Source organism: Oryza brachyantha, chromosome 2 (genome assembly GCF_000231095.2).
Source record: "Oryza brachyantha chromosome 2, ObraRS2, whole genome shotgun sequence".
Taxonomy (NCBI): Eukaryota; Viridiplantae; Streptophyta; class Magnoliopsida; order Poales; family Poaceae; genus Oryza; species Oryza brachyantha.
Genome location: NC_023164.2, coordinates 25,836,379 through 25,856,979, shown reverse-complemented (window position 1 = coordinate 25,856,979; position 20,601 = coordinate 25,836,379). Strand labels below are relative to the sequence as shown.

Below are 20,601 nucleotides of genomic sequence, written 5' to 3'. Positions count from 1 at the left end.
TTAATAAAATTCAGACACATGCCCCTTCCACAGACACACACACACGCATTCCCTCCATCCCTCATCTTCTTCTCCTCCATTGAGATGTTCATGTTCATGTTCTTGCTCCTCCTCTGAAGCAGGAGCAATCTCCCCTCTTTGTGTTCTTGCAAAGTTGCAATCTCTGCTGCTGAGTAGAAGTGGTGGCTGCTGAGATGAGAGTGAGAGAGTGAGAGGTGGATTGGGTTTTGGCTAATCGGGTTGCTTGCTTGCTTGGCCATCTGGAACAGTCAGTAGTGTCTCTGCCTTTTCTGTTCCTTAAAAAAATTGTTTTTTTGGGTGCAGAGAGAGTCCTTCTCCTCTGCTTTCTTCTTGCCCGTCGCTTTTGTGCTCCTCCTCTTCCCCAACTCCCTCCTTTTGCTTTCCCACCTCTTTGCCTCAATAATGATGGGGTGGTGGTGGTGATGGTGGTGGTGGTGGCCTGGTGGGTTTGGTCCTGAAGCTCCATGCATTCCTCCCCACTCTCTCCCTGTCCAAATCCACCAGCTGCTGCTGCTTCTTTCCATTCTGCTTCCTCCCTCTCTCTTTTCCTGTTCTAGCTGGGCAGCAGCAGCAGCCGCAGCAGTAGGTTGGTTTGTACCTTTGGGCTCGCTTGCTTGCTCCTCTGCTCCCTTCTCTGCTTTTCTTTGCTTTCCTTGCTGGAGATTGGGAGGCCTGGATTGAAGCCATCTCCCCCCTGCTGTCCACATCTTGCTGCTGCTTCCTGGCCTCCTGCAACTTGGTAAAAGGTGGCTTTGGTGGTTCTTGCTTCCTGTGGGGGAAGAACTGCACCGATTGGGGGTTTCTTGCTGGTTCTTGGGCTGGATTGGTAGGCTTTTGTGCTGTGGGTTTTTTTGGATTGGAGGTGGTTGCCATGAGGCCGGAGGAGAGGAAGGGTGTTGTGGCGAGGAGGAGGGACCAGTTCCCCGTCGGCATGCGGGTCCTCGCCGTCGACGACGACCCGGTGTGCCTCAAGGTGCTCGAGACCCTGCTGCTGCGCTGCCAGTATCATGGTAAAGACGACTTCTTTTTTTTGCACTTCAGTCTTGTGGTATTGTTTTGGAACAGCTACTATCTCACAAGTAGTTATTATTGACTTATTGTTAGATATATATAAAAATTCTATTTTAGAATTTTGCCTAATGCTTTAATGTCCATTCACAAAATTGATTCTTGTGTTTATCATATTATGCTGCATGTAGCTACAGAGTTGCCTATGTGTAAATGTTTTACATGATCTCGATTTATGTCGTCGTTGTTGATCATAGAAATGCATGCTGCATTTTCTTGGGCTTTAGGATGAATTTAATTCTTGTGCCTCAGATGCTTCCTGTGCCTTCAACAGCTACCCACTTGAAAGTGTAATTTCTGTTTTGTTTTCAGTGACAACAACAAATCAGGCTGCCATCGCGCTGAAAATGCTGCGGGAAAACAGGGACATGTTTGATCTAGTTATCAGTGATGTCCATATGCCAGACATGGACGGCTTTAAGCTTCTTGAGCTTGTGGGGCTTGAAATGGACCTCCCTGTCATCAGTAAGTCCTCAAATCTTATCCCATCTCACTGCTAGCCAATAAGCCAATTCAACTGTTCTTGATAGTTATAGGCACTGTAAGTGAAGATGTTCCTGTATCTGCAGAGCATCAATTTATTCAGCAAATCCAGGGCACTGTACTTCTATCCTTTTCTGTGATGTTAGGGGGAAAATGTTTATGTTAACCAATGAATCCCCTTGCAGTGTTATCTGTGAATGGAGAGACCAAAACTGTATTGAAGGGGATAACTCATGGTGCCTGTGACTATCTCCTTAAACCCGTTCGAATTGAAGAGCTCAGGAACATCTGGCAGCATGTTATCAGGAGGAAATTCGGTAATCGCGACCGTGGTAATATCGACATCTATGAAGAGTGCAACAAGCCACCAAATGCGGATTCAGACCATGTGCATGGCCATGTTTCATGTGTATCACCTGACCAAAGTGGGAGGCCCAGCAAGAAGAGGAAGGAATACTGTAGTGAAGAGGAGGACGAGGGTGAGGGCAATACTCAAGAGATTGACGATCCCTCGGCTCCAAAGAAACCAAGGGTTGTTTGGTCAGTTGAACTACACCGAAAATTCGTTGCTGCTGTCAACCAGCTTGGAATTGACAGTAAGTTCTCAACACCAGCCTCTGTTTCTGCTATTTGTAACTTTTTTTATAGTGACTCATGTCACAACTCAATCCTTTCCTTTTTTCTGAGAGAATATTTTTCCTGTTTATACAGAGGCTGTGCCTAAAAGGATACTTGAGCTCATGAATGTTGAGAAACTCACAAGGGAAAACGTTGCAAGTCACCTACAGGCAAGGAGCTCACTTCACTATCCTTCATTTATTAGCACTGTACTAGCAATCATGCGAGTTGAATAGAGCAAATCTGTACCACAGCTAGCAGCTATTGTAATTAAACACACCACTGGAGTAGTATTTACTGTACAGAGGAAACTATAGCTAAGATAGACCATCTTTTAACTTTAGTAAGGTCCTGAAGAAGTATCAACCGAATTCAGAAGTTCTTCAATACCAATGAATAGTATGCTGACCGGTTTGACATTATTAAATATGACTGATAGAAAGTCACTGTGACATCCTTATCAACCTAGAGCTATTACACATTAAGGCCTATTATAACTTGAGTCCTGAGTACTTTTGGCTCTGTGCTTTGAAGAGCAGATACTGTAACAATTAAATGGGTAACCTTTAACAGTCCAGGAAAAGGCCATACGTTTTTTAGTACTTCTCTACACTTTCTAGCAGATTAGCAAGCACATATATGCTGAACCAAATACTATTCTGTGATTCATGCTGGTACAAATTGAAAGCAAAATATATACAGATAGGCTACAGCTTTTTTCCATGATCTAATCACTAGCTTTTTGTACCATGCAGAAGTACAGGCTCTATCTTAAACGGCTAAGTGCCGTGGCGTCACAACAAGTTAGCATTGTTGCTGCTTTGGGAGGTAGAGACCCCTTTCTGCACATGGGTGCATTTGAAGGACTACAGGGTTATCAAGCTTTTACCTCTTCTTCAGCTCTATCATCTTTTACATCACATGGATTGCTAAACAGTCCTAGAAACAATCCAGCATCGCTTGGGACTCAGGGGGTGCCGGCTTCCAAGTCAATTCAGACTGTGAATGGAAGCCATACATTAAGCCATTCAATTAGTGATGCAAATAAGTACAACATTAGCTTACCAGGAAGCCAGCATGGAAACTTGGGCCAAGGTTTGGCAACATCTCTTGGGCAGACCCAGATGCAGCAAAAGTGGATCCACGAAGAAACCGATGATCTGTCCACCATCCTTTCTGGGAATGTCCTAGCTAATGGTATGTCTAGCACACTCCAAAATGTCAGTCCTTTGTTACCTCAAGAACTTGTGGAGTGCACACAAGCCAAAATTGGCACCCAGCCGTCAGTTCGAACTACCTCTGTAAATTCAGAACATCTTGAACGCCCTGTTGGAGTTTCATCTAGTCTGCTTGACTCTCATGTATCCCAGCAGAGTACTGTTCCTTTATCTGGATTTTCTGCCAGTGGGTTGCTAATTCATGGTTCATTTAACAATAGTTGCCCAACCAAATTGGGTGGTACGTCTTCAGCATGCGCACCTGCTCGTTCTTCAAATGACCTTATGGTAGCAAGAGAAACAAAAGCAGGCGCTAGCTCTTTTGGTGGCACAATGCTTTTACCTCCAGATATGGAACAAAAGTACTTGAATTTTGGAGGCGGAAACGATTTTAAACAGAAATTGGATGAAAGGGGTGCAGACAATCTAATCTTTGATTGGAATTCTGTGGCAAGCTCTCAATTGCCAAGCAACATTGGAGCTCATCATTCTGTGAGCCAGAGATGGAACAATAGCAATAGTAACCGCAGCAATATTGGTGCCAGAATGATTGGGCAAACAAGTTCAAATGCTTCAACAGTTATGCCACAGATGAAGACCGATTTATTCATCTCAGGAGATATGTTGATGCCGAAGAATGTATCCGATTTGAGCATTCCGAAACTTCAAAGCGAACTTAGCTCTAGCAGCTGCAGCTTCGATGGTCTTCTCAATTCCATAGTCAAAGTGGTAAGGACCTTTTATTCTTTTCCCATTTTTCTTTTACTACGAAATCCACATTATTTTTAACAAAACAAAAAACAACTCATACCAGCGAACTCATCGTCGCCTTCTCGCTGATCATAGGCCCATCACAAACAATAGTCATCTCATCCACTCAAAAAAAATAGAGAAAAAGAAGTTGTTTCATCTTACAAGAGTCTTTGATTTCCATGCAGGAGAAGGATGATGTTACCTTCAGCGATGACCTGGGATGCGGCGATTTCTATTCCCTCGGCGCTTGCATATGACAGATTCTTGTCTGCATCACTGCATCTGTACACATGCCCCCCGTTGTAGCTAGCAGTGTTAGTTGCTGTGATCTATGTGCTGCTGCTATAGACTAGAGCTGTATCTATATGTATATGTATTGTAGCAATCTGGAAGACGAGATGGGTTGCCAACTCGAGCTAGAGAGAGGTTGATTTGATGGCTTGTTCGTAACCTGAGTTCCTTGTCAACTTCTTCATCATCGTCTTCATCCTTTGGTTTGGCACCAAGCAGCGCGGCGCGGTTGCTTCTAGGTTGGGTCGCGGCCGGCCGCCGGCGAAATGGCATGGAGCGTCGCCGGCAGTGGCGGCATCGGGGAAGAATCTGCTGGCCGAGGCAGGATGATTTACGCCATTTACGGGTTAGGGCTCACGTTTGAATTCGCCTTAAAGAAGACGTGTCTAAATTTCATATATTTTCATGAACATTTACAATTTAATCTATATCCAACATCACCCGACAAGTTCCCTCCCCACCCCCACACATCAAACGAATTTGCACGGCCAAGATTGCTTTAAGATTCAATGATTCATGTAACACTCCGGCTTTTCGCTTCCGCTTAATTTTAACCTTAAATTTAAGGGTTAATTAGATATGTACCATTACAATTTTATCGGATTAAAAATACCACTACAATTCAACAAATCGCAAGGATGCCATTACAAATTGCTTGAAACTTGCAAAACGCCACCGCATACGTCGCTCGGCCGTTTGTAGTTGATCTGGGTGTACTGTATTTTTGTAATGGCCAAAATGCCCCCATCGTATGTATATACCAATCGGCCTGAGGGGAAAGGAGGTGCACACCATTCAGCTCCCTAGCCGACTCACACAACACAGAAACGTTAGAACCCTAACCCTAGCAGATATTTTGGCGGCGGCTGGTTGAGGCTGGGACGGAGATGGAGGCGTCGGGAAGCTCCAGCGGTCGGAAGGGGTCGACTCCAACCTTGAGATGCGCCTGTCGCAAGCTGGCGGCGGTGCTGACCTCGTACACAGAGAGGAATCCCGGCCGAAGGTGGCTTCAGTGCTGGCGCAATGTGAGTTCTTTGCTCAAATTTTTCGTTGCAAATTTGATTTGAATACTGGTGATTTGGTTGATTATGGTTCTCAAGTTTAAATTTCCAGCCCCCTTCTTGCAAGATATGGATATGGGAGAATTTACTTGACCGAGGAGATGATTGAGTACTGTGAGAGTTCAGTGGATGACTCATTGCGACGGCAAATTGCAGAGAAGGATGAGGAGATTTACAAGCTGCAAGGGATGGTTGAAGCAACCAAAGGTGAAATGCAAGCTGTACATGCTGAGCTTATGCAGTGGCAAGAGGAGTATGAAGAGATAAAAATGAAGTTGGCAACAGAGAAGTGCAGCGTAATAGATTGTGTTGGTTGGTGTGTGTAATGGTGGTGCTGTATTTTGCAAGATTGCTAGGTTAGTAAGTATGTAACGGTGATCCTGTAATGGTGGTCCTGTATTTTGCAATGATGTTGGGTTGGCATGTATGTAATGAATATATTTAACCCATGAATATATATCATCTTATATCAGATGATGTTCTCATATTTTTGTGTACAGAATGGATGAATTAAGGGCAGTCCAATGGTGATGAATGAAGGGCAGTCTGGTATTTTTTAAATTCTGCACCTGACATTTGTTCTAAAAAATAGCAGAATTTTATTCCAAACAAATGTCAGGTGCTATTGCAAATATAATTGTTTCCAACATATAGCAGAATTATATTCCCAGCAAACAAGTGTGCTTCTTGGAATAGAAGCTAACAAATCATGCAAATATAATTCCTCCCAACAAAATTTGCAAGCAAACCGTCACAATAAGCTATCTTTCCATCGAATTGTGCAAATATTTTGCCAGATTCAGTAGACATGAGTTCAGTCGGCACAGTACCAGCCAACATATCCAGGCAAAAGGCAAAAGCAGCCCTTGAAATGTCATACAGGCGCAAAATAGCATATCCATGGCAACATACTACTACAGAGAGTCTACAAAATATACTCGGACAAGCTCCTGACATTACAAGGAGTCTTCAAAATATACAACAAGCTATCATTTTAGGTGGACAGATACTGGGACAAGCTCCTGACCACCCTAGCTGGTCCCTTTGAGGCAGCCTGAGCATCTTTCTTCTTCTTTGGGGTCTTCTTCTTCTTAGCAGGCATGCTTGAAGAAGGTTCATTCTGAGGTCTCTTCCTATAAAAGAGTGAAATACAAATGTAAGTACTTGTGTAATATTAAAACGGTACAAGTTAGCAAGAAACACAACCTCTTATGTGGAGTAGGCACTTCATCAGCTGCATCTGGTGCTTCAGCCTCTTTGCAAGTCTTAGCAAAGTGACCAAAACCTTGGCATCTCCTGCATCTCACTCTTTTAGCCCCTAGCTCAAGTACTCCCCTTATCCTTGTAACTCTTGGTCTCCCTGCACCCCTCTTCAGTCTAGGCGGCCAAACTTTGAAGCCTAAATCAACCACATGCCATTCTGACCTATCTGGCATAGTTGTTATTCTCCCTGCATAAGCTGCTTTGAACTTGCTAATAGAGCAGTAATCAGAAACAAAATCCTTAATTTCAACTCCTCTGTTGGAACAAATCCATGCCAAGGCATGGCTGCATGGTTTTCCTGTAACTTGCCACTTTCTACAAGAACATGTTTGATTGGTTAGGTTGACTGTGTCTCCTGGTGTCGTTATCACTCTCAACCAATGAGATCTCAGCCATGTCATCATCACTCCTAGCAACCTTTACAACTTTCAGGTTAGTGGTTGCTGCATTTAGCTCTTTAATCACATTTGGAAGGATCCCATCAGTAAACTTATCACCAATTTGCTTCCTCAAAAACATCTTCTCCATGAATAACTCTCTCAGAGAATCTACTAGTTCATGAAGATGTAGACCCTTCAGAGCTTTAATCTGATTATTAAAACTTTCAGAAGCATTGTTGGTCAAATAATCACACTTGCATATTTCCTTAAAGCCACAACTATACCATATCCTTGTGTGGTGCTGTTCTAGGTACTCAATGGCTTGAGGGCAGAAATTAAAAATTTCCTGCATATGAGCTCTAAACCCATCCTCTGTGAAGCTCCTAGCAGCAAGATACAAGTGCATTGTGAATATAGGGCCCCTATACTTTTTCATGAAATTAGCATACAAGTGTCTCATGCACTCCCTATGTTCAGCTTTGTCAAAAACAGCTCCCACAGCTTTCTCTAGACCTTTGCATGCATCGGTTGATATAACTAAGCCATCAGGAGCACCTACAGCTGCATGCAACTGTTGCATGAACCACAACCAATTGTCATCTGTCTCTGAGTCAAAAATTGCAAATGCAACATAGAACAACCAATTGTATCCATCAATAGATGTGGCTGAGGCCAACTGACCAGTGTATTTACCAGTTAGTCTAGTGGCATCTACTCCTATGTATGGCCTACATCCATTCACAAATCCATCTACACATGGTTTCAAAGCAACAAACATCCTTTTGAAACACATTTTTTCCCTAACTTCTGCAAATCAATTGTAACAATTGTACCTGGTGATCTCTTCTCAATCTCTGCCTTCCAATTGAATAACAACTGAAAACTATCTTCATATGTGCCATGGATCTGGTTCTCTGCAAGCCTCTTCCCAGACCAAGCTTTTGAGTATTTCAACTTGATCTCATATTGCTCTTCAAGCTTTTCTTTGGCTGCCTTTGCTCCCTTGTCAGGATTCTTTTTCAGCCAGTCCTTAAGTCTGTCTGCAATCCAGTCTTGAGTTGCCATCTTCCCTTCCATAAGCTTGGTTGTAGGGCATTCATGTGCAAATGGTAGCTTCTTTATCTGTAGGCACAATTAAATTATGAATGTAAGTGTCAACCTTCAAGCACAAATAAATGGTAGCTATAAATGCACACATTGACAACCATACATGAATAGTTTTATCATCATCCAACCTTGATGCATGAATTCTCCATTTACACTCCCCATGCTTGCAACGAGCAATGAACCTCGTTTTATCTGTTTGTACATTAGAGAACTCAAATCCTTTAACAACAGCAAAGTGTCTTATAGCTTTTCTGAATGTTATCATATCAGGAAAAACAGCACCCTCCTCAATCATTGGCATGTCAGGGTTATGTATGACATTGTACTCTCCAGGGTCAGCATCAGTGACCTCATCGTCAACACAAGTTTGAGCATTTTGAGCAAATGGTGCAGAAGATGTGTCACCACCATCCTCACCACAAGGTTGATCATTTTGAGCAAATGGTTCAGAAGAGGTGTGTACACCATCTCCAGGTGCAATGATGTGAATAGGTTCCATGTATAGTCCCTCATCATCAACACCCACATATTCCTCATCCATGTCAAACACATTAAGCAATGAATCATCTACTTCTTGGGTTGCAGGTTCACTTGAAACTGCTACTTTAGATGCAGATGCTCCCTGCCCTGACTCTATCGTGCTAAAACCTTCAAGCTTTAACTCTAACGAGAACAATCGTGTACTGTCATGGGAATAAAATCAAGTCATCCACAAATGAAAACAAACGCAAATTAAACCTACACAAGCAACTCAGAGCACGTTTAATCGAAGGATTGCAAATCCATACCTTGATTCGGGCACATCTATGGTTTCAGTTGGTCGCACCATCGTCGCTGCCGCCTCCGCCGCCGTCGTGGTCGTCGCCCTCACTGCCGTCGCCCTCGTCGTCGTAGCCCTCTCCCTCGTCGCCTTCGCCGCCGCCTCTGCCGTCGCAGCTAGGGTTAGGGCTTAGTGAAAGGGGAGGTGCGAGCGGTCTGGTTGGCCTTGCTCCCTCGGTTCGACCCGACCAAGTTTAGCCAGCCACGCACGTAGGGGCAGATTCGTCATCAACAAATTTTTTTGTCAAATCTAGTCAACAAACGGCCGATCGACGTATGCGGTGGTGTTTTGCAAGTTTCAAGCAATTTGGAATGGCATTCTTGCGATTGTTGAATTGTAATGGTATTTTTTTAATCCGGTAAAATTGTAATGGTACGTATCTAATTAACCCTAAATTTAAAGATGATTTTTGGTTTTTTTTCAATGTTTATTTTCTAGTCTTTGACTTTTAGAACGCTAAGAATACGATATAAAAGTTTTATTCATAAATTATATTTTGTCTGTAAATATCTACCGCTCAGCCTTGACGGCACTAGTGAGGTCTTCTCTAGGCCAGGGAACATTTACTTCCCTGCCTTGGACCCCTTCTTGATTTGCCTCAAACCTAACAACATAATCCATAAGGGCATTCACAACCCAATGACTAGGATAATGTCCATAGTATTAAATAAGTTGTCACATAGGATAAAAAATGATATGGCAAGTGAATAAATGAGAAAAGAGAATAAAACCATGTCTTGTATGAGATATGGTTTCTACACAACATCCAAAATATCATGTAAGATAAGTAGCATTAAATTTAAGTGTGGAATAGTGGTGTTTGCATTGGAAGAGTAGTGTCTAGTGCTAGTTTCTTGATGACGAGAAGTTTATAGAAACTATATCTAGTGTTATGGGTTAGGAATGCCCTAAGTCTTTCATGGAGTTGGTGCTCATATTTTACCGGAGTCCGCAAGAGAAGAAGAAGAAGCACAAATCTTGGAGCAAATATGTGAATGTTAGAAATCTATATGATTTCCAAAATTCTATAACTTTTATTTTCTTAAATGGAATTGAGAGAGAGAATGCTAACTTATTTAAGCCATCAAACAAAATTGTCAGTGCGCTTATCATTGGAGAAATGTTTCGCTACAATGCCATCCCGAAATTTTATTCACTAAATTGTCATTCTCAAACAGAAACAACACGCCAAAATACCATCTTGAACGAAATTACCTTGAGGCTCCTCCTTCCCACCACTTCTTCCGTCCAATCATTGATGCATGCTAGGGCTGGTGTTGACACGATAGAGAAACCGACGAAACAATAGATATATGCATTTACGGGGCAATGGTGTGACAGTGGTTAAGGAAGGGACCATCGTTGAGGCGATCATCTAATGTCGTTGCTACCTTCCTAGCATTGTCGTCTATACGAGGAAGAAAAAGATGCCAACCCCCTCTTCTTCCTCTCCATGTTCTTGTCTTCCATCTCCTACCTCTCCACTAATCTCGTTGCTACAACTATCGTTTTGTCGTCACTATTAGTGGCAAAACCAAGCCTAGGGCATATAGGGTTTAAGCGTCAGACCTAGTTTCAAATTCTCGTTGAAATTAAATGAACCTACCATATAAATTTCGAAAATGATTAAGTACATGGTACCCTAGCCCTAGGCTTAAGTTTTTTCTGGTTTTGCCTCTGGTCATCACGTCGATGGTGGATGAAAAGAATAGGCATAATAATATTTCTGTATTGCTATTGTATTTTATCAAAATCAAATATATGGGTAGCATTATTGGGAAGCTTTTTAGGATAAGAAAATAGATTTTAGCGTGTTGATCCAGTTTAAGGGTTGTATTTTGGCAAATTCAAATATAGGGGTGTTGTTCTAAGGAAACCAAAACGATGATGGCATAATAGCATTTTCTCTTGCACTAAGCAACAAAGCAAGTAAGACCGTGGGCCATGGCCGCCGCCGTGCGCCGCTCGCGCATGGTCGGCCTACTCGTCGGCGCCTCCCGCCCAAACCCTAGACCCTTCGCCTCCATCCCCTCTCCCCCGGCGACCGCTCGCCAGGACGACGACAGCGACCTCCTGTCGCGGCGGCTCCTCCGGATCGCAAGAAAGAGCGGGCCGACCGCCGCCGTCGAGAGATGGGCACAGGAGCGCGGCCGCGTCTCGCGGCCGGAGCTCCGACGTGCCGTCGACCGGCTACGCCGCGCGCGCCGCTACGAGCACGCCCTCGAGGTGAGCGGCCGCACTAGCTTGTCAATTCGTTGATTTATTTTTTTTTTAAGTCTTTCACTTCACCTGACGCGCGATTCGAGCAGGAAATCTGATGACAAGACGAACGATCATGCTATTCCTCGTTCGATGCTACAGATCATTGTACTAACCTTTTCCACCTTTGATGTGACAACGATTTTCAATAGATTTTTGATTGGGAGTTGGGATTACCTGGAAAGAAACATGTACTTAATTCGAACTCGTTGTGATGCTCTATTGCGAAGTGAATAGTGTTTCACACCATTTCTAGTGTTCTGTTGCGGATAAGATGCTGACTAATTTACACTCTTTGTGATAATTGATCGTCACACTGAACTTGAGATAATCAGATACTGCATTTGCACAGTTGGATGCTTATTGTTCTCCCAATCCATCATGCAAGTGGATATACAAATTACAGAAGGCACAGTCTAAACTGGCTTTTTTATTATGCTGCAGATTTCATCATGGATGGACTCATGCGATGATTTTAAATTCTCACCCTCAGATCATACAGCTAGACTGGATTTGATTGCGAGAGTTCATGGTACTTCTCAGGCTGAGGAATACTACAAAAAACTAACTACTGCTGCTTCCAAGAAGGCTGCATCATTCCCGCTGCTCCATTGCTATGTTACAGAAAGAAATGTTCAGAAAGCTGAAAGCTTCATGGCTGAGCTGCAGAGCTGTGGACTGCCTGTCGAACCTTATTCTTTCAATGAAATGATGAAACTATATATTGCAACATGCCAGTATGGGAAGGTCCTGAGAGTAATTGATCTGATGAAGCGGAATAACATCCCAAGAAATGTTGTGTCCTACAACATTTGGATGAATGCATGTGCTGAGGTCTCTGGTGCAGCCTCAGTACAATCAGTATTCAAGGAAATGCTGAATGATGATATGGTTGAGGTTGGTTGGAGCACATACTGCACATTAGCTAACATCTTCAGGAAGTATGGACTGAACAGTAAAGCTCTTGCATGCCTTAGAACGGCTGAAACAAAGTTATCGTCAACAAAGCGCTTAGGGTACACTTTCATAATGACATGTTATGCAGCCCTGAACGACATAGATGGGGTTATGAGGCTGTGGGAGGCTAGTAAAAGTGTTCCAGGGAGAATACCTGCTAAAGATTACATGACTGCTATGTTATCTTTGATAAAAGTTGGTGATGTTGGTCAGGCCGAGTGGATCTTTGGAAGCTGGGAAGCAGAATGCAGGAAACATGATGTGCGGGTTTCAAATGTTCTCCTTGGTGCTTATGTGAGGAATGGGTGGATCGAGAAGGCTGAGGGGCTCCATCTCCACATGCTTGAGAAAGGTGCAAATCCAAATTACAAAACATGGGAAATACTGATGGAAGGATTTGTTCAGAGTAAGCAGATGGATAAAGCTGTCAATGCCTTGAAGAAAAGTTTATCTTTGTGGAAGAGTTGCCATTTGAGGCCTCCACTTGAGCTGTTGGAGGCCATTGCAAAATATTTTGAGGAGCAAGGCAGGGTGGATGGTGCCGATACATTCATAAAGGCTCTTCAAGAGTTTAACTTGACAAGCTTACCGTTGTACAAGTCCTTGCTTCGGATCTATATTAATGCTGATTTTGTACCGCAAAATATTCCTCAGATGACAGCACAAGAGATCAAATAGCCATGGACGAAGAAATGGACCAGTTAATCACAAGGGCCAGCATGATTTTATCACAGGATATGAGTAATGAACCGTAACTCCTTATGAGGCACACATGGCAAACACAATTCCCCTGACCTGTCTTTGTCCATTGCAGCCAAAAAAGACGCAGAATTACCCTCAGAACCTACAGATTAGAGTGAGAACAGTGCGCTGTGCTGCATTACTTAAGTAGGCAACTGATTTGATCCAATTACGGTGTTCTGAGGGAAAAAAAATTCTTGGCGGGAAGCCAGGGAGGATAGAACGACTCTTGTCTTTGTCCATTGGCATGATACATGGGAGGAAGCGTGTGAAATGCAGCTGGTTTGACCCCATCCCTGGAGATTTTGGTGGAATTGAGACATGCTGCTGCTGCCGTCTGATGCCATCAAAACTATGGCAGAAGAAAGTTCATGCATGCACAGGGCTCTTCATTCTTCAGTCTTCAAATTGAACCTATGCACAAAATTTGACATGACGAGTACACGTTTTAACACCAGAAATGCATCCAGTTAAAAAAACGATACGCTAGGAAAATAGTATTGTCAGGTTTACCTGCAAAATAGGGAACATTATACAATTTCAATACATATTGAGGTTTCGGCACCTAAACCTCTCCATTTTCAACAATCTATACTTTGTTAGATCTCTTACTTAACGCCTTCCTTTATTCAGAACAGCTCTCATCCAAACTTATGAAGGATCCTATACACAAATTTAAATAAATTGGACGATGGCAATCATAAGAGACTAAAGGTACTTTCCAAGTTGAGTCCTCATAAAATAAGATTTGCTAAATTCTTCTTTAAACTGGGCACCAACATCACATGTAAATGAACCTGTTAGTAACTTAATTGAATGTCCCTAGATTTCAACATGCAACATTTGAGGAAATGGCTAAAGGATGTTAGTGACAAAGCAAAAATGGGTAGTGACGTACAGCCAGCAGACCAGCAATGAAATAATCCTGAAGGTATTTAAATTAGCAGGGAATGATATAACCTGTGGTCAAAGCTCATCTACTTATAAGCATACGAATTTTTGAATTTTAAACTTAATTTTAGAGTTCATTTTGTGTGAGTGTGGGAGTTCATCGTAGTTTATTTTTAGCATTTGCTTTTTCAATCTATAAGGAAACACATATAAAAGTTTTATCCACATTATTTTTTTAATCACTAATAAGTTGTTTTGCTTATAAGTATACATGAAACGATGAAGCTCTGCCGTACAAGTTATCCACAAAGAAATACAGATGGATTCATGTTGTATCTTGAATATAAATTTCGAGAAGTAGCAGTCCAATCCAATCGTTGCAGAAAGGCAAGTGAAATAGCATCAACATCATCATCGCAATACATGCATATTCATTACTGTAATGCATAATATATCATGGCAAAAAGTAAAGTGCTTGTATTCAATATCTGTCCAGTCCATCATTGGGCCTCAATTGTTTTGTCAGGAAACACATAACTAGATAAGGATCAACATTTTTGTTAGCAGAACAGAACTCATGGAACAACAGATTTGTAGGGTTTTACTGCAATTTATTGGCCAGAACTACTCACTAGGCAATAGGATGGAACTAGATAATGGAATTGGTGAACACATAGTAGAAAACTTTGGCTGGATACCATAAAGATAATGTTTTCAGGCTTCTAATGTGGACACCAAGCAGCATTGGCTCTGATTGAGCACAAAACCGAAATAGAGAGATGTCTTATTCTCATTTCTCCAGAAGTATGTGTATCAGAGTAATTTATTATTCTGGGAAATTAAAAGATCAACTTCTGGAATACCATATGAACAGATATCATGTATAAATGTATTGTACTGTGATGTTATCAAGTTTACATGCTTGGGCACTTTGATGTAACCACACCCTACTTTGGACACAACCAACTTCCCCACAAATGAGGCTATACATATCAATGAGAAAATAACAACAAAATATATTATTTTTAACATGTACTAATCTCTCAAGGTGATCTTTTCTTCTTATTTAACTAATCCAGGTAGGAGAAATGAAAGCAGAAAGAACAACTTAAACTACAACATGAATAACTGAAGAACTCTAGGATCACATTAAAACACAAATGGAGCAAGACAAACTTGACCTACATAACATCTTTGATCATTTGTCACATTTTCTGTCCTAAATCAATCCATTCACAAACCTAAAATTCCAAGAGGAGTACCATTCCATCAATGTACACTGACACCATTATCTGCATTGAGCCCATACAATACTCCAGCATATTTCTCGGTAGAGCCACCGAAGAACGAATCCTTGAGCTTCCAGAACGCGCAGGAAGTGACAAAACTATCGGAACCGGCCTGATGAGACTCTCCGACACGCTCCACGTCAAGTAGCTCTGCAAGCTTGTTCAGCCCACCGTGCAGGCTATTGCAGAACTTCATGAGGTGTTTGATGTCATAAACGGTGGGGAAATATATCTTCATGAGCTTAAAGAAGCTAGCCTGCGTGTCTGGAAGACTGCTGCAAGTGAGTATCTTGAGCAGGTAACCAAAGTCGTAGCCCGCATGGAAGGTAACCCAGTAGACGGAGTCGTTGAGCACAACACCGGAGGACATGAGGAGCTCAGCAAAGCGACGGGCGTCGACCCCACGCTCCGCGTTGCGTCGGAAATCGATGCCACTGCGGCGGAGGAGCTCGATGGAGTCGGAGGCGAAGATGTCATGAGCATCGTCGAACTCGCGGAAGTTAAACTGCCAGACACATCGGCGGCGGCCGTCACCCATAACAGGGAGCTCGCCGCGCGGGCCAGAGAAGGTGAGGCCGAGCTGGATGAGGTGGAGCATGTCGACGTTGGCCTTGAGGGTGGCGTAGTTGTAGTCGGCCGAGGAGCGGAAGGCGCCGACAGGGCGGCACACGATGCCCGGGAACTCCGTGTCCATCGCGACGAAGGGGAACTTGTCCACCACGTCGCGGATCAGCGCGAACTCCTTCTCCAGGTTGTCCGCCCACACCTCCCGGATCTCCACCAGCTCCTCCTCCTCCTCCTCTTCTTCCACCTCCTCCTCGCTCCCTCCTCCGCCGCTGGGCCTGGGGATGACCGCCGCCGTGGGATTCGACATTGGCACGCCGGAATCCCTCCCGCAATCGATCTGTCTCAGGATCTCGACGCCGCCGACGCGGCGGATTTGATTTGAGGATCTGGGCGAGACGAAGGGGAACCAGGGAAGGGAGAGGAGAGAAGAAGGCTCTAGATTTTGAGAGGAATGGGGGGATTCGAAAGAGAAGGTAGAGGTGGGTGGTGCCGTGGTGGTCAGGGTCGCGCTGATGCGGCAGCGCCTCTATCACAAATCGACGGCCCCGATGCACCATCCACGGCAATGGACGGCCACGAATCACTCTCTCCCCCCTAATTCTCCATTGTTTAATAAATTATTTGGTTCATGTGCAGCAAGCAGGATGAGGGAAATGGGCCGGTTTTGATACAACGAGAACAGCAAGCAGTGAAAAATCGGATCCGAGTAAAAGGAGAAGACGATACGAAGCACAAGAACGCTGAAAAAGCCGATGCTGCGAACAGGGGACGTCGCGGAAGCGACGGTGTTCATGGAGAAGGACGAATCGAAGCACGTGGCCAGGAACGCCATCGGGCTCTAAACCCTGTATCAGATGGTGAACTCACCTTACATTGCACGGCAAGAGAAGCGAGGCGTCCAGTAGTGGCAGCGGCGGGCCACCGCTGCGACCGCTCGCTCGCTCGCGGCCGCCTCTCCCACCACCCGCGAGGAAATCTGGTTGGGCGAGCGTCGGCGCCCCAGGCGCGCACGCAGCTGGACCGGCGGCGAGCGGCGCGTGGTAGCCGGCGGCGAGAAAGGGGGAAAATGCGACAAAATGTGGTGCGACAAGAGAGAGAAGGAACGGAGACTCCGAGAGCGTCGCACGAGCGCAGAGAGGCAGCAGCAAAAAAAAGAAAAAGAAAAAAAAGAGCCGACGGACGCCAGCGCATATCGATCAGCTGCAACAAATCGGAGAACATCCATCCAACAGTTCCTGATCGAACGGCGGAGGCAAATGCTGATGACGTGGGCAGCGCCAGCCTTTATATTACGTTTAGATACTTTAAAATGGTAAAATTTTTGCCATTTTGAAGCAATTTTTAATAAAATGGATCTAAACATTAGGGGCAAGAAAATAATAACTTTGCATTTATTATTTGGCAATCTAGAGTAGCAAATTTTACCAAAAAATACATAGGGACGCGGATTATCTCTCACTTTTGTTAAAAAAAAAGTAACTTTTGCATGCCTCCAAACACCAACTTAAAAAATACTATGCCAAAACTTTTACCACCAAAATTTTTACCATTTACTATTTGTTATTCCAAGTGTCTCTAAAAAAGGTCCTTGAAGAGTGGGTTTCGCTCGTAAAATGGCTTCGTTAATCGTTATTATGCTGCCATCGCTAATGAATGTCAGTGGTACGAGCGGCGTATGGAATTAGTGGGAGAGTGAAGAGAAAACTTTAGCCGATTCATCCGCTCGCCGGCCGGAGAAGGCAGCGAAGCAGCAGCCGGCGCCGCCGCCGCCGATCGACGACGACGAAGATGGCCAAGACCGCCACGAAGCAGCACGAGACCCACGGAGGAGAGTGGTACGTACGACCGCGTCCGCCTGCCGCGCGGCACCGTGGCGGCCGTCTGCGTCGTCCTCATCGCCATCACCCTAATCGCCGTCGGCATAGCATGCAGCTGGGTCGGGAGCGCCGTCGCTCGCTTCTGGTCGGAGATGAAGAAGCTCTGGCGCGTCCACCCGGGGGTCGTCGACGGCGACGGCGACGACGCTCCGGCCGGCAACATCTGAGCTCCCCGCGGCAATCGAAGGCGTCGATATGTGCGGCATCTGATCATGGTTATCACTCGCACAGTATCCATAGAATGTGAGGTTCAGTTGGATTGGGCTGCAATCCCAGCGCTGTCAAAACCCTTGTTAGACTCTTAATAATTCGTGGTTTATAACCCCGTTCTTGTAAGGCACGAAGCACGAAGCAGCAGCAACTAATAATTCATGGTTTACATAAAAGTTTTACTATATACCCAACCCAGAGAGATAAGAGTATTTATAAGAAAGTAGTTTTTTTAGCACATGGGTAGATGTCCATCCGTTGTTTGTATGTTGTCTAAATAGTTATTAAAAATATGAAAACATATGACAAGATAGATAAATATGAGTTATATCATTCCATAAACATACAGATTTAAATTCAACTTATACAGGTTGTAGTAAAAATAACAAAAACAATTATGAATATGCATATATTTACTATCAGTTTGTTTGTTTCTTTTTGTTATAACTTGCATGTTTATATTTATCTATCTTATCTTTTTTTTTTCATATTTTTTGATGACTATACAGCTTGCAAGCACATGTGCTAAAAACGGTTTTTCTTATTCATAATGCAATATACTAGTGATGATTTTTATATTCTTCACGTCATTAGAAAACTAGTACTAAATATTGTTATAATATAAACACTATTAATTCACAAAAAATTTAATGTTACATATATAGAAAACATGTCTTATGACATAATTTATTTCTTTTTCTTTATTTATCAACGAAGCGTGGTGCAGTACATATATATAGGTGACTATTACCTCCGTCCCAAAAAACTTCATTCATTTCTCGACTTGCATCCAACGTTTGAACATCATCTTATTTGAAAATTTTATAGAAAAACTTAAAAAAGTAGTCACCCGTAAAGTACTATTTATGTTTTATCATCTAATAAAAAAATATTAATCACAAAAAAATTCAAAATAAGACGGAGCGTCAAACATTATAAAAAACTAAAAAATAAACTTATTTTGGAACAAATGAAGTAACTTTGGGGCGCATGCTAGCGGTGATGGTACCGATGAGCAGCGATGACGGCGACGGTGCATATAGACCCCAATCTTTTGGTTGTTACTTATATTTATTTAAGCCAAAATTTAAACTTTTAATTTTAAAATTGAAGTTGATTTTAGAGTTTTTCACTATTTTATTTTCAGTCTTAGCTATTAGATCGCTAAGAATACGTATATAAATTTTTTCGCAAATGTCACCTGTCAACAGATAAACCATGCGGGTTAGACATTAGAGCACATAAACCTTTCAAAAACGTCGTGCATTACGGTTTCCCAGCAAATCGGCGATCTCAACTGCGCTCCGGAGCACGTGTGCACGCCGGTCTCGACGACCCTAAACGCCGCCATTCCAATGCGCCGCCGCCGCAGCACGGCCGTCCTCAACTCTCTTCTTTCACGGGGAAATCTTCCTCCTTCGGCTTGCTCCACCGGAAACGCGCAGCGCTGATCCACCTCGGGTTGACGAGAGACTTGCCGTGCTCCTGCGCCCACCGCGCCTCGGAGGTGCTCGGGTTCGCCGCGACGACGTGGGTGACCTCCGGACCGACGTCGTCGGAGCAGGTGGCGCCGAGCTGCTCGGCCTTCCTCCACATGTCGTGGCAGCTGGGTTGGACAACCTCGGGCGGGATCACCCCGGTGAACACCACCGTGCACCCGCGCAGCACCTCGCGCCGCATCTGCCTGATCAACTCCCTCACGTCGGAGAAGCTGCCGCAGCACACGGAGCCGGAGAAGAAGCAGTAGTGGACTTGCCGCAGGACGCGCAGTGTGACGGCGAGCGCGCCGTCGCTCTCGCTCTCGTCCAGCCTCCGCTCCGCCAGGGATTGCGCCGCCTTGGACCCGTACCTCCGGCAGTCCGAGGCGAAGTAGAGGTACGGCTCCATCTCGATCAGGTTGTCGTTGTACCCGTCCCAGACTCGCGCCTTGTCATCAAGGATGACCACCGCGGCGTGCTCGGTTGCCGACGCCGACGACGGCCCGACGACGGCGTCGAGGCTCTTTCTGTATGGCTGGGACGAGTCGTCGAACGATATGATCCTCTCGCCGAAGTAGACGCCGTCGGGGTCGAGCAGCTTGACGACCGCCCTCGCGTAGCTCCTTCCCCCCAGGGTGTACACGTGCATCTCGAACATGCCGCTCGCTTCCCGCAGGAATTCATGGACGAACGGCCTGAGCTTGGTGAGCGTGGAGACGCGGTAGGGCTCCAATCGGAACAGGCCCCTGCTCGGATCATCTCTGATTTCCTTCGTGAACCCGTTGGCTTTCTCTGTGGGGGAGAAGCGGCGAAATCCGACGGAGTTGATGAGCGTGTTGTCCAAGTCCAGGACGAGGATCAGCTTCCTCGCGCGCAGGAGGTTCGCCACGTGGGCGTTCTTCATCCCCGGCGGGAGCATGATCGCGTCGCTGCCGATGGTTCCAAGCGAAACGCCGGAGGCATCGTCGTCTTCGTCTTCGTCGTCGTCGTCTTCCCCGCTCCCTCCCCCGGAATAATCCTCCTCCGCGTCGTCGTCGTCTTCCTTTACCCCGCGCTGGGCGAGAAACCGGCCTTTAGGAGCGCCCCCTGCACTGGCGTCCTCGTCCTCCTCGTCTCTCCCTGGCTCCATCTCACCCGCGGCGTCGGCGGCGGCGGAGGGGCCTATTCCGGCGAGGCGGTTGGCCGTCGGAGAGGCGGGGGAAGTGAAGCGTGCGGTGGAAGGAATGGAAGGGAAGGCCGTGCTAATCATG

General features: G+C 44.8%; 5 protein-coding genes across 7 annotated transcripts; 2 read left to right on the top strand and 3 right to left on the bottom strand.

Moving 5' to 3' along the window:
- The first annotated feature begins 610 nt into the window (after positions 1-610).
- On the top strand, positions 611-4,927 carry LOC102700121 (two-component response regulator ORR23). Its single transcript, XM_006647987.3, has 6 exons — positions 611-1,031; positions 1,402-1,554; positions 1,758-2,168; positions 2,284-2,360; positions 2,946-4,136; positions 4,346-4,927. The coding sequence occupies exons 1-6, from the start codon at positions 893-895 to the stop codon at positions 4,415-4,417; spliced, it is 2,043 nt and encodes a 680-aa protein (XP_006648050.2). The 5' UTR covers positions 611-892; the 3' UTR covers positions 4,418-4,927.
- Positions 4,928-6,212: 1,285 nt separating this feature from the next.
- Positions 6,213-9,235, bottom strand: LOC102699568. 2 transcript variants are annotated; one of them, XM_006647985.3, is made up of 4 exons: positions 9,051-9,235; positions 8,366-8,945; positions 6,719-8,277; positions 6,213-6,645 (listed from the first exon to the last, which is right to left on the bottom strand). In XM_006647985.3, the coding sequence occupies exons 1-3, from the start codon at positions 9,089-9,091 to the stop codon at positions 7,918-7,920; spliced, it is 981 nt and encodes a 326-aa protein (XP_006648048.1). In that variant the 5' UTR covers positions 9,092-9,235; the 3' UTR covers positions 6,213-6,645; positions 6,719-7,917. The 2 variants fall into 2 exon arrangements, 1 of the variants encoding a protein (XP_006648048.1); XR_005811180.1 differs by lacking the exon at positions 8,366-8,945.
- Positions 9,236-10,986: 1,751 nt separating this feature from the next.
- Positions 10,987-14,085, top strand: LOC102699286 (pentatricopeptide repeat-containing protein At5g27460). Of its 2 annotated transcripts, none has more exons than XM_006647984.3 (2): positions 10,987-11,308; positions 11,786-14,085. In XM_006647984.3, exons 1-2 carry the CDS (start codon positions 11,027-11,029, stop codon positions 12,974-12,976), a joined length of 1,473 nt encoding a protein of 490 aa, XP_006648047.2. In that variant the 5' UTR covers positions 10,987-11,026; the 3' UTR covers positions 12,977-14,085. The 2 variants fall into 2 exon arrangements, 1 of the variants encoding a protein (XP_006648047.2); XR_001549524.1 differs by lacking the exon at positions 11,786-14,085 and adding an exon at positions 11,392-11,616 and having other exon boundaries at positions 11,220-11,308.
- Positions 14,086-14,959: 874 nt separating this feature from the next.
- Positions 14,960-16,618, bottom strand: LOC102722835 (probable CCR4-associated factor 1 homolog 7). Its single transcript, XM_006647983.2, has 2 exons — positions 16,520-16,618; positions 14,960-16,312 (listed from the first exon to the last, which is right to left on the bottom strand). The coding sequence occupies exons 1-2, from the start codon at positions 16,616-16,618 to the stop codon at positions 15,200-15,202; spliced, it is 1,212 nt and encodes a 403-aa protein (XP_006648046.2). The 3' UTR covers positions 14,960-15,199.
- A 2,638-nt stretch (positions 16,619-19,256) lies between these two features.
- On the bottom strand, positions 19,257-20,600 carry LOC102708133 (RNA polymerase II C-terminal domain phosphatase-like 4). Its single transcript, XM_006649070.1, has one exon. It carries the CDS (start codon positions 20,598-20,600, stop codon positions 19,257-19,259), a length of 1,344 nt encoding a protein of 447 aa, XP_006649133.1.
- Position 20,601: the final 1 nt, after the last annotated feature.